The sequence below is a fragment of the Mya arenaria genome, chromosome 13, assembly GCF_026914265.1.
Source record: "Mya arenaria isolate MELC-2E11 chromosome 13, ASM2691426v1".
NCBI lineage: Eukaryota > Metazoa > Mollusca > Bivalvia > Myida > Myidae > Mya > Mya arenaria.
This window is the reverse complement of record NC_069134.1, coordinates 7,795,009-7,811,223: the sequence shown is the minus strand read 5'-3', so window position 1 is coordinate 7,811,223 and position 16,215 is coordinate 7,795,009. Positions and strand designations below refer to the sequence as shown.

Here is a 16,215-nt window from a genome sequence, read left to right as displayed (position 1 = left end):
CCACACCAAGACAATACAATGTAACTGTAGCCACTAGCGGGGGTGGGGTGGGGGTAGGTGTGCACCCGGCATTCGCTCTTCAAGTTAACTTTTTATTTCAATACAAGGGAAAAAAAGGTAATAAATATGCCCAAAATGCACCATTTCGGTCTAGATATTGTTAAAACAAGAGGCACATCAGTGCCTGTGCTCCACTGGCCAAAAGGTTCAAGCAAAGACCACCTAACGAACATTTTCGTCAAGTTTCATAGAAATACAATCATCAATTTTTGAGGAGAAGTTATTTAAAAAAAAAAATTACTTTAATAGCTCTGGCTGCCATGTTGTGCAGTGGACCGAAATGATTTGGGCAATTTGAGTAAAGGAGCACAAAACAAACATTTCTGTCAAGTTTTATCGAAAAAAGGTCATCGGTTTCGACGACAAGTCGTATAAAGTTTTTTTTATTTTTTAGCTCTGGCAGCCATGGTGTGCAGTGGACTGGAACCATTTAACAAATTTTGGTTAATGACCACCCAAGTAACATTTCTGTCAAGTTTCATCAAAATCTGATCATCGGTTAACATTTAATCTGAATAGATTATGAAGCAAATATCTAACCTGAACAAGAACTGACGAGATAGAATCGACTTGGTGTTTCACTTACACTTTTCGGCCATTTAAGTTACTAAAAATAGCTGTTTCATAAACTTTCAGAATGTCACTTAAACGAAAATTAATGTTCAGTCTATATATACTTTCCTATGTATAAATGTAAGGTTTTTAAATTGATCTTTTTGTGAGAACTTTATGCTTATATGTTTACTCATAAATTATTATTGTTTAAAAATTATTTAAAGATGCTATACGTGAAAAATTAAGACATTATTTTTTTTTCTATTAAAGGGAGGTAATTCAGTAGTAAAATGTAATCAAAGCTATTAAAGCATGGCATTTCTTTTCTAACCATGTTGATATTATTACAGTCTATTCAAGCAAGATGCCTTTTGTTTTTACATAGTACCCATAGGTTCTGAAAAACAAGGATCGAGCACTATTCCCAACAGAAGGATGTCACTCCCTATCACTGCATGAGCATCATAATAAAGAAATGTTTACTCAAACTGCAAGCTGCTCAATTGAAATAGGTATTTACCTCAAGCATACAGTTTTATAATGTGGCAAAATAGTCGGACTACTAGATTGTCATTCGGACTAGTAAAATATGCCATTATGCTAGTCCAACTGGCTAGTAGGTTAAAATGTTTTTCGTGAAGACTGCGGACGAGAAGTCCTTAAAGGTTTTTATATTTTTTACTCTCGCAGCCATGTTGTGCAGCGGACCGGAACCATTTGGGCAATTTTGGTTTAAGGGCATCCCGATGAACATTTATGTAAAGTTTCATCAAAATCTGATAATCGGTTTCTGAGAAGATGTAGTTTAACGTTTTTTTCTATTCTTAGCTCTGGTGCCCATGTTGTGCAGCAGACCAGAACTGTTTGGGCTATTTTGGTTAAGGACTACCCAAGTAACATTTCTGTCAAGTTTCATTGCAATACGATCATCGGTTTCTGAGGAGAAGTCGTTTAAAGGTTTTTCTATTTTTACCTCTGGGGGCCATCTTGTGCAGTGGACCGAAACCATTGAAGCAAATTTGATAAAGGACCATCCAAGGAACATTTCTGTTAAGTTTCATCAAAATCTGATCATCGGTTTCTGAGAAGATGTTCTTTAAAGGTTTTTCTATTTTTTTGCCCTGGCAGCCATGTTGTGCAGCGGACCGGAACCATTTGAGCAATTTTGGTTAAGGACCACCCAAGGAACAATTCTGTCAAGTTTCATCAAAATCTGCCTATCCGTTTCAGAGGAGATGTCGTTTAAAGATTTTGCTATTTTTAGCTGTGGCGGCCATATTGTGCAATGGACCAGAACCATTTGAGCAATTTTAATAAAGGACCACCCAAGGAACATTACTGTCAAGTTTCATCAAAATCTGCCGAACCGTTTCAGAGGAGATGTCGTTTAAAGATTTTGCTATTTTTAGCTCTGGTGGCCATATTGTGCAATGGACCGGAACCATTTGAGCAATTTTGGTAAAGGACCACCAAAGGAACATTCCTGTGAAGTTTTGTCAAAATCCGCTTATCAGTTTCAGAGGAGATGTCGTTTAAAGTAAAAGTTTGCGCACGCACGCACGCACGCACGCACGCACGCACTCACGACGGACAATCTGTGACGACATAAGCTCCATGGCCTTCGGCCAGTGGAGCTAAAAATAGGGGAATTACCCCAAGACCCTTGCCAAACCCCTTAAACCAAATAAACAGTTGTCAGTGAGGGGCACACGTCTAAAGGTTACGCCCCCTTTAACGTAAAATCCTGCTACTGCCTCTGGTAGCAGCCTGTTCAAAACATTTGTTAGGGTAAAGAAGTGAACATAAATGTTAAATCTTAAGTGTCACTATACGGTACTGTAAGTAGTCAAGTATTGCATTATGAATAATAGATTTGGAATTCATTACAAAAATAGAGTTTCTGAAAGTTTATTTGAACAATTTATATCTTAAACCGTAAACAAATTGTATTATATATACATATTAAAAGTAACAACATTATGTAAGATACTGAAATCAAATATATATATATATATATATATATGTGAATGAAACATTTTCAAAGTTGGCTAGTACAAAAAAAGCATAACATGATTTATGAACATGTTAATAAAAGCAAATGCCTCACTGTTAAAGAGTAGGTGAGCTAAAGATGATTGACACTGTGGAAAAAAACACCAGTAAAAATGAACAAACGTATAAGAACAAATATCACCCTTGAAGTATACCTCAGCTTATAATTTTATACTTGTTAAAACATTTCTTTGGCCACCCATGCCTGTATGGCAGTGACACAACACATTGCTTTAAACATAACAAAAGATACAACTATAATGAACATGATTTTATAAATAATCAAGTCTAGAAAACAAAGTATTTTTACTTAATAGCAGTGTTTATGGGTAAAATATTGTGAAGAATAAATAGTGATATTGACATATCTTTAAAAAAAACTTGCTGGTTTGTGAAATTGGGAAAAGTTAGCATCGTTTGGCAAATATGCTGCAGCAAGCAAACTGGTTGCATACAGGTAAATCCTTGGTGTCTTAATCTTATCTCTTACTTTTCATAAATATAACATAAACCAGGCTTAAATATCCACCATTTAAACATTGCAGATTATCTCCTGTATCTTGGCACACATTGATTGTTAGTCATGGGGCAATATGAGGCAGTGGTTTGACAGTAGTGGCTTCCATTTCGGGTCCTTGTTATCAATAAGGTACTTCGTGTAGGTGACCCCGTCCCATTCCTTCCCAGTTCCAGACTTCTTCTCCAAGTACATACCTGCAATTATATTCTTTATATAAAACAGTCTGGTATCTTCAAACAAGCAATAATAGTTAAAGCCCGGAATTATAGATATTCTGGTTTTCCCAACCTAATCCTACGGTACAAATAAAATTAAACCATTGTAATATACACATATTACTTTGGAAACAATAGAGTCATTGGACTGTTACATGAATTTCAATAGCTCGAAATTCACCTTTTATTTGTACCGGCATGGGAAAACCCAGTTATGTTAATTCCGGGCTATATATATTAAGTGAGCTCATTTTCATTTGTGCTTTCAGTTCTTGACCATGGGATTTTTACTAAGAAGCATAAGTAACAGTTGAGCTTAACAGTTTACAACTAAATCCAGCATTACTTGTTTCACTAAATATCTATCAATTAACTTATAACTAACTAATAAAATATATGAACTTGTCAATGAGTAAAGCAACAGTTTATGAGCATGTTAATATCCAAATACAATAACTTATATTTGTATTTCTGCTCACCTATGTCACTTCTGGGCGGCAGTGATATGCTTCTGTTCCAGTTAGGTTCTTCTAAAATCAACAGGTCTCGAACACTCTTTGCAACAATCTGAAAAGTATGCCTCTGTTTTTTATAAGAAGAAACAAAGTAAAATACCCTCAAAGATCCAAACTAACAATGTGAACAGTCATGCATATAATAAATTCAGATCATCATCATCATCATCATCATCATCATCATCATCATCATCATCATCATCACCACCACCACCACCACCACCACCACCACCACCACCACTATCATCATCAACATCATCATCATCATCATCATTTTGTTATAAAAACAATGGTAGGATTATTACTTTTATATGTTCAAAATCTGTTATGCCAATGTTTGGTAGATGTGAGGCCTCAAGGTGTATCAGTTTCCTCCCATCGATCATGTTCTCTGCTATACATGACTGAAATAAACATGGTACAAATGTAAAACAACTTGATTAGGTGAACAAACAAAGGATTCAACTGATAAATTTTTAATATGGAATTGTACAATAAGGGATATTTCACTTTTTTCAAAATCACTACAGTATCATGCATAAAGGCTGTTCTAAAAAAGAAAAATGTTCAAAACAGGAATCTTCAAATCCTAAAAAGTCTTAATGGATTGAAAATGGACTATACCACTTCCATCAAATCCAGGTTAACATAGCTCTGATAACACAGACTACACACTGTGAACTGCAGGAGAGTTGGATTATTCAGACTACATATATATATGGGATGTGTCTTCTCGGTCATTAAAGTAATTTGCTTAGTCCATATAAATAGCTGCTTCAGAGTCTTTGAAAAGTTTGTTTTGGCGATATTAATGGATCATAATGCACCAGTCAATTGTAACCACAGCCCCCCCAGGTCCGGGGAATAGCGGGGACTTTGACTTTCGGTCAAGCCAACCCCGGGTAAAATCAACTTATGGTAAAAACCCAGCCAAATGCTCCCGCACCCCAGAGACTCTATATAAGGCCCAATCTCCGCTAAATTTGGCCCTAAGACAAAACCACCGCGGTCACCCGGCCATTAGGGGCCACCTGGAAAGTAAAAACATGGCCCTTTTCCCCGGCTATCCCTGGTATACCCCCGGACCTGGGGGGGCCGTGGTTACAATTGACTGGTGCATAATGAATGTCTAATTATTAAAAAAAGTTCCCTTAACACGCATTATTGTGGCTAATGATTGGCCATATCATCAGCCATGCAATAATACATGACGAGCAATTGCTTTCTTTTCTGTATCTTCAAATTAACACACAATATAATTCTTAAAACTGATGTTTAGTTTCCATTAAACATAAACAAGTCCTCATCCTGAGAGTTGGATTAAAGATAAAAAAAAATGTTATTCCAGCTAAATCTTACGAATTTTTGTTTTTAAAATTATGCAGAAACAGTCTGCAATAAATGAGCCACCCTATAATATGGAAATCCAAGATCTTCTATCCAGTCTGCAACTTGGTCTACATTCCAGTACAAACACTGAGGAACCCTTTCATCCTTCAGATCTTCAACAGCACTCTTCATCGTCGCCATTTGTAAACGTCGCCAGGGAAATCAGGATAGGCTCCCTTGAAGCACCTGCTTTCTGATTATCGCCCTTGGTTCATAGTTAGAAGAGCGCTTTCATAAAGTTTTATTGAATTTCAAGCGTTTGCTCCGACTTCCATGTTGATGAATTTTGCGCAATATTTTTATCAATAATTTACGTTTCATACAATCATGGTCTTTTTATTTAAGTGTGAAGGTAAGAAAACAGGTTTTATTTAAGTCCAGTGTCATGTTATGAATAAGAACTACTGACGCAATGCCAGGATCAACAGTGTAGTAGTGTACACAATTCGGAAATTGCTTGTTCGGATACACTGAATTGGCTACCCTTGGCAATTAAGCTCAATATGTTATAAATGTTTTGTGTAAATTCCCAAGTATAATGGGACAACAACAGAAGAAGGAAGGTACTTCTGCATCCACATCAATCATTCAATTAACATGCAGGTTATTTTTTTGTATATTGTGAATTTGACCTATACTAGTCTAAAATAATAGACGTGTTATACGGGATTCTTCCAATCCCTAACGTCTAAACGGGAATGTGCAAAAAACGGGGGTGTTTTAAAAATATTGAAATTGTTTAAAGGGAAGTATTTTATGGTTGAAATTGATCATAAAGAGTTATATTCATATTTTACCATGTAAGTGAAATGTTATTTTGCACTAAACAAGCATTTTATGCATTAAAACAAGTTGTTTACCTTTTCAATAAAACGAAAGCTGACTGACACAGACAACAATTATGTGAAGGGGAACAACTCGATACAATCGTAATAGCTCGGCCTCCTCCGACAAAGCTTCGAGATAGACCTCGTTATACAATCGTAACAACTCGGCCATGGCCGAAATGTTCCGAGTGATTTAAAACTGTGCCCTAAAGCCTTGCAGGTGCCCTTCATGTATATATCGTTATGTTTTGACAGAATGAAATGAAAAAAAGCCGTCAAACTCATAATTATAAGTTGGATATTTATTTTTTGTGTACGGAACTAATATAAAATAATATTATCTGGTAATATTTCTTGTTTTTATGATATTTTATAGACGCTATATGCTTTAACCCGGAATCCTGATCGGAACAACTACCCACTTTTGATACTAAACAATTTGTACGTGAAGGATTTGCCATATCAAAAATCTAAAAAAAATCCGTCAACGTACAATTATTTGGACTAGACCTATACATGTGGTCAGGGCTCTCGCGAGGGGGCGACTTGGGCGAAGTGGTCGCCTAAAATCCCCAGACTTCGCCCATTTGTATCATCAAAGCGACATTGACTTCGCCGAAAAAATTGGCACACTGTAAATCTGTCAATCAGCGAGTATTTGACCACTGTCACATTAGTCAAAACACCGCAATTAGCCATTCATAAAATTAAGTAATCTCCTAATCCGATAATTGGCCCGTGCCATCCAATTACCAAAACATCACCAGTAGGCGGAGCTATTGATGGTCAACCAATCAGAATGTACATTGAGAAGTCCCTGATCAAATGATATAAGTTCGTTTAAATCAGATTGAAAAGGCAACAATCTTGTCAAGCATTAAAGAAGTTAAAAAGTAATTGATAAATGTATTGAACAAACAATGCAAGACATTTTAAACATTGTTGTTTTTGAAGCAGACGGTCATAGCCATCACGGGCCATCGGCAAGGTGGCGCTAAGAAAATCAATAACATGACGTATCAACAAATATTTGATTGGTTTTAGTATAATGTTCATGATAAAAAATGATTTGTAAACACAAAATATCTTCTTTTTTTTCTTTTTGTAGTGTTTACTTACAGTATTTTTCTCCTGTATATGACTTAAAAATCGGCGAGATCGCCATCTTGTCAAAACAAATTTCCGAGTAAATTTCTCAACCTCCCATTATGTATTGGTAAAAATTTCATCAAGAACAGTGATTTAAATGTCATTTGGTTCTTAAATGTCAGCATATTGAAAAATTATTTAGCCAGAGACAAGTATATAACAGCATAGCTGAATATGACATTCGTACCCATCCCGAACGTACCAAAATAAGATTTGTCCCCCTACTATATTGACAGTTCATTTATAAGGTCATTTTGATTGTTTCAAATCCTTAGCTGTCTTGGTTTTTGATTCATTTTAGATGCTATTTGGAGACAAACTATGTGACATTGACAAATACACTTTTGCTGAGCCACAAATGATACATTATTTGTGAACATTTTATATAGTTATAGTAATTAATTTGAATGTGAATATAAACTTAGGTGTGTGGTATGGCATAGTTTTTGTATCAGGTGTTACGAAAGTATCACTTCTCCCTAAAGTCTCCACACTTCTCCCTAAATTGACTGAAGGGAGAAGTCACTTCTCCCAAAAATTTCAGCCTAGTGAGAGCCCTGGTGGTATTGTGAATCTCTTCATAAATTATTACAAAGGATATAATATATATTACACTTAAATTAATAAAACTTAAAAAAACAGCTCAACACAATTATGAATTTCTAAAATAATTTGCAAAGACTCTGATTACACAGTACAAAGCTTAATGCCTTTGTTTTAAAGCTGCACTTTCAGAGATTTACCATTTCTTAACAACTTTTTTTAGGTTGACTATTCAAAGAATAAGGAGAGCTATACTACACTCACCAAGCTTTGGCGTTGGATTCACACCTTGGTTAAGGTTTTGCATGTAAGCACACTTATGTTAATATCTCAGCAACTAATTGAATAGTCTAAAATATTAGACGTGTTATACGGGATTCTTCCAATCCCTAACGTCTAAACGGGAATGTGCAAAAAAACGGGGGTGTTTTATAAGTATTGAAATTGTTTTAAGTGAAGTATTTTATGGTTGAAATTGATCATTAAGAGTTATATTCATTTTTTACCATGTAAGGGAAATGCTATTTTGCACTAAACAAGCATTTAATGCATTAAAACAAGTTGTTTACCTTTCCAATAAAACGAAAGTTGACTGACACAGAAAACAATTATGCGAAGGGGAACAACTCGATACAATCGTAATAACTCGGCCTCCTCCGACAAAGCTTCGAGATAGACCTCGTTATACAATCGTAACAACTCGGCCATGGCCGAAATGTTCCGAGCGATTTAAAACTGTGCCCTGAAGCCTTGCAGGTGCCCTTCATGTATATATCGTTATGTTTTGACAGAATGAAATGAAGAAAAGCCGTCAAACTCATAATTATAAGTTGGATATTTATTTTTTGTGTACGGAACTAATATAAAATAACATTATCTGGTAATATTTCTTGTTTTTATGATATTTTATAGACGCTATATGCTTTAACCCGGAATCCTGATCGGAACAACTACCCACTTTTGATACTAAACAATTTGTACGTGAAGGATTTGCCATATCAAAAATCTAAAAAAAATCTGTCAACGTACAATTATTTGGACTACTAATTGAGGTATTGCATTGAGTCTTTATACAATGGTACTCAATCATCCAACCTACTTATTTAACCAAGTTAGAAAACTGTAGTTTTGCATTAAATGCAAATAATTTCCCTTTATTATTCGACTTAAAAATTTTGGTCAAGGTTTGCGTTTAAGCACACATAGGTTAATATCTCAGCAACTACTTGAAGTATTGCATGAAACTTTATACAATGGTATTCAACCAACCAGCCTAATTGAATAACCAAGTTAGATAACTGTATTTTGCAAATAATGGCCCTTTATTATTAGACTTAAAAATTCTGGTTAAAATTAAGCATGTGACCACATTTATGTTAATATCTAACAGTGATCGATGCATGTTTTGCAAAAACTTTTCAATCCTTACACTGAAAAGTGGCAGAATAGTCGAGCGCGCTGTCTCTGTGACAGCTCTTATTTTATTTTTCTATAAAAGAGCAAATTTTAACGTAAATATCTGCAAACCAATGATAAAAGATTGTTGACAAAAGATCAGATTGCAGATTTTCATTTTTCGTTTGAAAATTAATGTTTTATGGCTTAAGAACAATTTAAGAAAAATGCTTAAAACATCAATTTTTGAACTTGCATACAAAATTCTGTGATCTAATTTTTTGTCAGCAGTCTTATAAATTATAACTGGTTTCCATGCATTTTGCAAAAATAGGCTCGTTCCAAGACAAAAAATAAAAAAAAGTTGTCAAAAAGATCAATCTGTGAGAGTGCAGCATTAACCCTTTGAAATAGTTAATTATTTGACACATTCTGGACTCAGAGAATGGTGAACTTGATTATGCATACAAGTTCTCATCATATATTAAATATCGAACGGCTTAGTTTTGTCATTCTTTTCCAAAAGAATCTGATAGTATTCTGCATTGTGTGAATTTCTCAGGAAGTGATCATATTCAACAGAAGATGTATTTTATAACGTTACTTTCCTGACTATTTTTTTTAAATTTGAAAAAAACATTTTGAGGGTTGAAAACTCTTGGGGATACAGTATAACTTAATTTAAATAACAATGTAGTCATTTAGTACATTTCGATTGAATTGTTTGTTATTTAAATAAAGTAGCCATAAAAGTGAAACAATAACGTACAAAAGAAATATGTGAAAAAGAAATATGTGAAAGACAGTCTACTCAGTTCATTATTTTGCTTCATATTTGAATGAATTGATGCTTTAGTCATGATTTTAAATGAACAAATAGTTTAGGAAATAACAAAAAATCAATATGTTGCCATTTGTGATGTTTATACAGATTTAAGATTATTGAAGTTAATACTCAAGTCCTTCATTGAAATGGCCAGCTGATGCTTTAGTGTACAATGTAGACAATGATGTAATTAATCTGAAAAAATCAACTTAAAAGATGGTTCTTCTTTTTTGCAGTTGTTTCACCCCCATATATGTTATACATGGGCCTGGACAAGAATGAAAGTAAGTATATATTTATTTTGAACAGGATATGCTGTTAAGTTATAAATATCTTGATACTTATAATTGTAGATACCTGACATAAAATAAAGACTCTTTTATCTTGTATATGGATTGGTATAGATTTTAATCCGACAGGTTTGGTTGTTTGTTCTTCAAGGTGTATTCACTACTTGTTTGCAATTTGAAAACAAGTGAGGCTTGTATAGTCAGAGATGCCTTATATATCTTAAAAATTGTAATTGATAGTACAACAATGTTTTGACATTCTATTAAAGGTGTATATACTTCTTTTACAGATGAGGATTTGATAAAATGGGGATTTCCAGAGGATGTTTGGTAAGCACTCTTCTGTACTGTACTCTCAATTGAAAAAAATAGTTTAAATCATGTATTTTTAATTAGATTTTGAGCATAGATAGACATGTCTGTTGTTTTCATTTACAGGTTCCATGTGGACAAAGTTTCATCAGCTCATGTGTATCTAAGGTTACATACTGTAAGTATTTCAGTGACTTTTCAAATTAAATATGAATGGTAAATGTTGACCAAGATGTTAAATTAGACTAGTTGAATAGACATTTACAATCCACATTTTTAATGACAAGTCTAACTTGGAAGAAATCATAAGACAAAATCAAGCTGTGCCATAACTAGATTGTCACAAGTATTTCTTCTGTTTTTGCAACACTCATTTATAACTTGTCATGATAGATTTTTAATTTATAAAGTAAAAGCTCTGCAAGTGATATTTTCATTTAAATTAATGTCTGAATTTATATTAAAAACATAAAAAGGCCCATTCATAGTGATTGAAAATAATCAAATCATTGTCGATGGGCACCCAACATTGCTGAACAATTATGATTATCAATAATTAATTTTTATCAAACTTAATTTCATTTAATAATGATTTAAAAAATAATAATTCTTTATTCTTCAATCATTCAATATGTTGGGCCAATTTTAAAATATAAAAAATATTAAAGGTGTTTAAATCACTGTAAATGGTCCTTTGATACATGTATTGGGATAATTAATATGGAAATTAACTTTCTGTTCCATTTCAATTTGATTATCAGTTTAGTTTTTTCTTCTGATAATAAAACACTACCAATTTGTCTCAAAGACCGATGTGAAAACACTTCATCAATGTTGGTTTTTCAGTTATGCTGTATCATTATTAAATCATCCTTAGTAGCAATATGATTTGTTAAGTTCAATATTTTGTTGATAGGGTGAGAGTCTAGACGATGTTCCACAGACTGTCATAGATGAGTGTGCTCAACTTGTGAAAGCCAACAGTATACAAGGTAAGAAGTGAATTCAGAATGGCTTGAATATCATACAAGTCAATATCAGGCCTCCAACAAAAATGACGCAACGCCATTGGTCCAGGACTGGTCATGCGGTGACCCCATATTTTTTAATATTGGGGTCACCAAATTCAATTAATTGGCGTCCGATTCCGATGAATATTCCAATGAATAAATGAAACATTTAAACATGTAAACAGGTTGTTGATGTAAATATTACGGGGTTCGCTCTCACCCGATATGGTTTCCTTTGCCCCGTATATCCCGTCAACCTCTAACCCTGTAACTTATAATATCACCTTGCCTTTCTTTTTCCCCTTATATTTGACTTTTTTTGTGTTTGGTAAGCTTAATGGCCAGCACGATTTCCGCAAACGTTAAAGGAATTTGTGTGGTCTTCTGAGTCATAAAATTCCCTTCTGAATATCAAGAAACAACATTTTAAATTGGGTGCAAACCAATATGAATGATTTACTACACACACAGGTAACAAGATGAACAATGTTGATGTTGTGTTCACAATGTGGGGAAACCTGAAAAAGACGGCAGGTATGGACGTGGGTCAGGTGGGCTTCCACAAGAGCAAAGATGTGAGTACAGCTTGGAGCAGGGTTCTGTAGTTGTTTCAAATCTGTGGGTTTTTTAAAGAAGGAAAAACCTTATCAACCATAAATGTTGGTACCTCTGTTGATTATGTCAGTCCTGAAAAACTGAACGCTGCAATAAAAAGTATGCGACCCAAGGTGAATGAAAGAAAGTATGTTGATAGAGGGTCAATAGGAGCTTATGCATGTGCATTTAAAAAAAAATTGGGGACAAAAAATTATGCTTGCATTGGTGACAAAAATTGTGAAAATACAACTATTTGACTGGATCCTGCAGATAACTCGTGAAGCAATCAAGGTAGGTCATTGAAACTTGGTATATAGATAGAGAACCATTTGGAGAATATATGATTACTATGGCAATGGAAATGGACATAATTATGGCATATCTCAAAAAGCATATAAAAGCTACATTCAAGACTCTGTACTGTAAGTAAAGAATTGAAATTGCTCTTGCTACAAAAACAGTAAAAATACCGCTCTTTTTGACAGGATCTTGCAATAACTCAAGAATATGCAAGCTAGGTTAATGCAGATTGATGTGTTGTTAGAAGGCCATTTGGAGATTATGCATGTCATTTCATTTTTTGTCAGTCAAAACATGTGGTTGCTATGACAACACAAGAGTATGAATGCCTTTCTGTCAGTCCTGCAGTAACTGAAGAAATATGCAATCTTGGTACCAGTATATGAAATTTGTTCAACTTGTGTTTAAGTGTGTACGGAGCAATAACGAAACCTGCACATCATTTAACATTATTGTAACTATAGCAACAAAGCCTGTAGATAACTAATGTATTGCTGGCAATATGTGGAACTGTTATCCATATCATAGATTTCTCATTGATGCATAGTATTCTCTAATATTTGTTTATTGTTTAAGATAATACACTAGTTTTAATCATTATGAATGAAATGTTCGTTCAGGTACGAAAAGTGCGCGTAGAAAAAAGAATAAATGAGATTGTTAATCGTTTGAACAAAACGAAAGAAGAGAAGTTCCCAGACCTGCGAGCAGAGCGAGAAGATCGGGACAAGAAGGAGCGTGAGGACCAGCGACATGTACAGCAGGAACAGAGACGACGAGAGAAGGATGAGATGGAGAGAAAAGAAAAAGAACGAGAAATTAGGTACATGTACATGCCAGCCTTTCATAAAGCAAACCTCTGGTTTCATGGATACATTTCATTTGTCACATAAAGAAATGGCCAATGGGCCAACTGATTTTCCTTGAGCGTATCATTACATACAATGATGATGAGGAATTAATTAATAACTCTTACTGTAATATAGAACAGTTATAATGGGTACATTAAATGCCTTATTGGTATGTTATAGTAGGTGCATTTTCTTCAAAATGCATGCTCGTGCAGTTCATAAAATGTACATACAAGTCTTAATCTGTAACAGATTATTCTTGATAAATCGAAATGCCTCAGCCTCACTGCCCTTTTTTTTTTTTTATCTTTTTAGATCATATAGTTCATTAATGACAGAAGACAAAATGACCACAAATAAGGTAAGACCGGTTTCTATTCTCAGGGCTTTCAGACTTCAACTACAGGCACATTATTTCAACCATTGTTGTCTTAGCAATTTAATCGTGTGTTTTTCCAGAGTTGCATTCTACCAAAGATATATTAAAAAATACTGACTTAAAATCCACATCAAGGTTACAATAAAGCAAATTTCTTAATCAAAGAGTTTTGAATCTGAAACTATTCATTATCCTGCAGCTCTTGGATTTGGTCCCAAATGCTTTTTTGACCTTGTATTAAGCGTGCTTAATATAGGACCTTAAAGACATTTAATTTCACATTTTGAAATGTATGTTTTGGTCCTTGAAACCAACTTGCATTGTAGCAATTCCTTAATACTTTGTATAAGATCTTTGATGTTGCAAGAAATATGTACCACTTTTGCTTTCTGCATTTCAGGATGGAGGAAATGATTCTGATGACTTTATGTGAACCTGTGATACGCATGTCTTCTCCATCAACAAGGCGGTGCTCAAGTGGTTAACAGCAACCAGTGACACTAAAACATCTCTAACAGTGCATTCGGCATATTTAAACGATACATTTATCTTGCAGCTATTAAGTTTAACTTACAATGCATTTAGCTCTACTGTATATAAGAACTTGCATGCTAAATAATTGAGAATTGCAGTGTTGATTTAGATTATAACTGTACCTTGTACTTTGTATTTAATAATGGTTCATATTGTACAATTCATTTCATCAATTAGGGGAAAGATGTACCTAGCTGGACTACAAGCATTTTTATGTGATTCTAATGAATGCTCTTGAAATTGATGCATTGAGGGCATTTTTCTGAACTTTATCCCATGAAAGCTTACCTCCTTTCAAAAGTGCAAAAGTACCAGTACATTGTGTCAATGTATACTACATTTTTGAGACTTTAATTGTACCCATGTCAAATATTGTTAGATCATAAAAGTATCAAGTTAATATTGTCTCACATATTTGCAAATCAAAATCAAATTGTCTTGAATATCAAGTAAAAATGTATCAAAATGAATATCAATATGATGAAGTAGCCTGTGTTTTAAAAAAAATGAAATTGTATTATCTCAGATATCAATGAAGTTTTAATACCAGTTCTGGGGAAATTTTCAATCTTTATGGAATGGATTCTTTTTTGCACAACCATGGCCTCAATAATTAAATTATTTTTTACTTTGTTATTTCATTGTGTTTGTACATAAATATTGTACATGTATATCTATTGTATGCAATTGTATACATAAATTGTAAATGTACTTTAATGCTATTACTAACACATGTATCTCAGCTTTTCAAGAACTTCATGATTTACTTTACTAATTGATGGCTCCGTTACATACACAATGAATACCACAATCACAACGGTAGTGTTACACAAACCAGGTCAGAAATAAACTTGCAGATCTATGACTAAATGTGTTCTTGGTCTTGCTGTTTGAATGAATCCTCAAGTTGATGTTACTTTAAAGTTTTGAATGCCATTTTACATGCGATTTAATATTTTTCCATGATTACAATCATAATTATGTACATTAAATTAACTAAAAACAAGAGATGTTTGTCAAACATTATGCTCCCCTGAGCACCATGTTGTCAGGATTATTTGGGCAATTAAATGAAATATGCATGGACCTCCCAAGTTTTAGGGCCATGGGTTCAGGCAGTGTCAAGTTATCACACAGACAAGCTTTTTTCGTTCAAGGTCACTGTGACCTTAACCTCTGATGACTCCTAAAATCAATATGGGTAATCTACTGGTCAGGCCCAGCCTCCATGTCGAGTTTGATGATAATAGGTAGGCATTGTTGAGATATCACTGCGAGAAGCTTTGCTAACTTTTTCGCATTAAAGGTCACCATGACCTTGAACTCAGGATCTATGACCCCCAAAATGAAAAGGGGGTCATCAACTAGTCAGGGCCAACCTTCATGTCAAGTTTGATGATCATAGGTCAATGAATTGTTAAGTTTGCCTTAATGGTTACAGATGTTGACCTTTAATCTGATGACCCCTAAAATCAATAGGGGTCATCTACCGGTCAGGCCCAACCTCCAAGTCAAGTTAGAGGGCCAAGGGTGCATGCATTGTAGTTATCACTCAGACAACCTTTTACCATTAAAGGTCACTGTGACCTTGACCTTTGACCCGATGAGCCCTAAAATCACTGGGGGTCATCTACTGGTCAGGCCCTACCTTCAAGTCAAGTTTGAGGGCCATGGGTGCAGGCATTGTCAAGTTGTCACTCAGACACCCTTTAACCAATCAAGGTCACTGTGACTTTGACCTTTGCCTGATGACCCCCCAAAACAATAGGGGTCATCTATTGGTCAGGCCCAACTTCCATATCAAGTTTGATGACCATAGGTCTAGGCATTGTTGAGTTACCCAGTATCACTGGGACAAACTTTAAAATTATTTTATCATTAAAGGTCACTGTGACC

At 34.5% G+C, this 16,215-nt stretch overlaps 2 protein-coding genes across 2 annotated transcripts; one reads left to right on the top strand and one right to left on the bottom strand.

Moving 5' to 3' along the window:
- Positions 1-2,517: 2,517 nt before the first annotated feature.
- On the bottom strand, positions 2,518-5,479 carry LOC128213497 (sterile alpha motif domain-containing protein 15-like). Its single transcript, XM_052919239.1, has 4 exons — positions 5,328-5,479; positions 4,223-4,321; positions 3,882-3,969; positions 2,518-3,381 (listed from the first exon to the last, which is right to left on the bottom strand). Exons 1-4 carry the CDS (start codon positions 5,445-5,447, stop codon positions 3,245-3,247), a joined length of 444 nt encoding a protein of 147 aa, XP_052775199.1. The 5' UTR covers positions 5,448-5,479; the 3' UTR covers positions 2,518-3,244.
- A 32-nt stretch (positions 5,480-5,511) lies between these two features.
- LOC128213496 (coiled-coil domain-containing protein 25-like) lies at positions 5,512-15,325 on the top strand. The gene is made up of 9 exons (XM_052919238.1): positions 5,512-5,658; positions 10,283-10,330; positions 10,627-10,666; positions 10,775-10,826; positions 11,565-11,640; positions 12,130-12,233; positions 13,176-13,378; positions 13,722-13,767; positions 14,186-15,325. The coding sequence occupies exons 1-9, from the start codon at positions 5,634-5,636 to the stop codon at positions 14,216-14,218; spliced, it is 627 nt and encodes a 208-aa protein (XP_052775198.1). The 5' UTR covers positions 5,512-5,633; the 3' UTR covers positions 14,219-15,325.
- Positions 15,326-16,215: the final 890 nt, after the last annotated feature.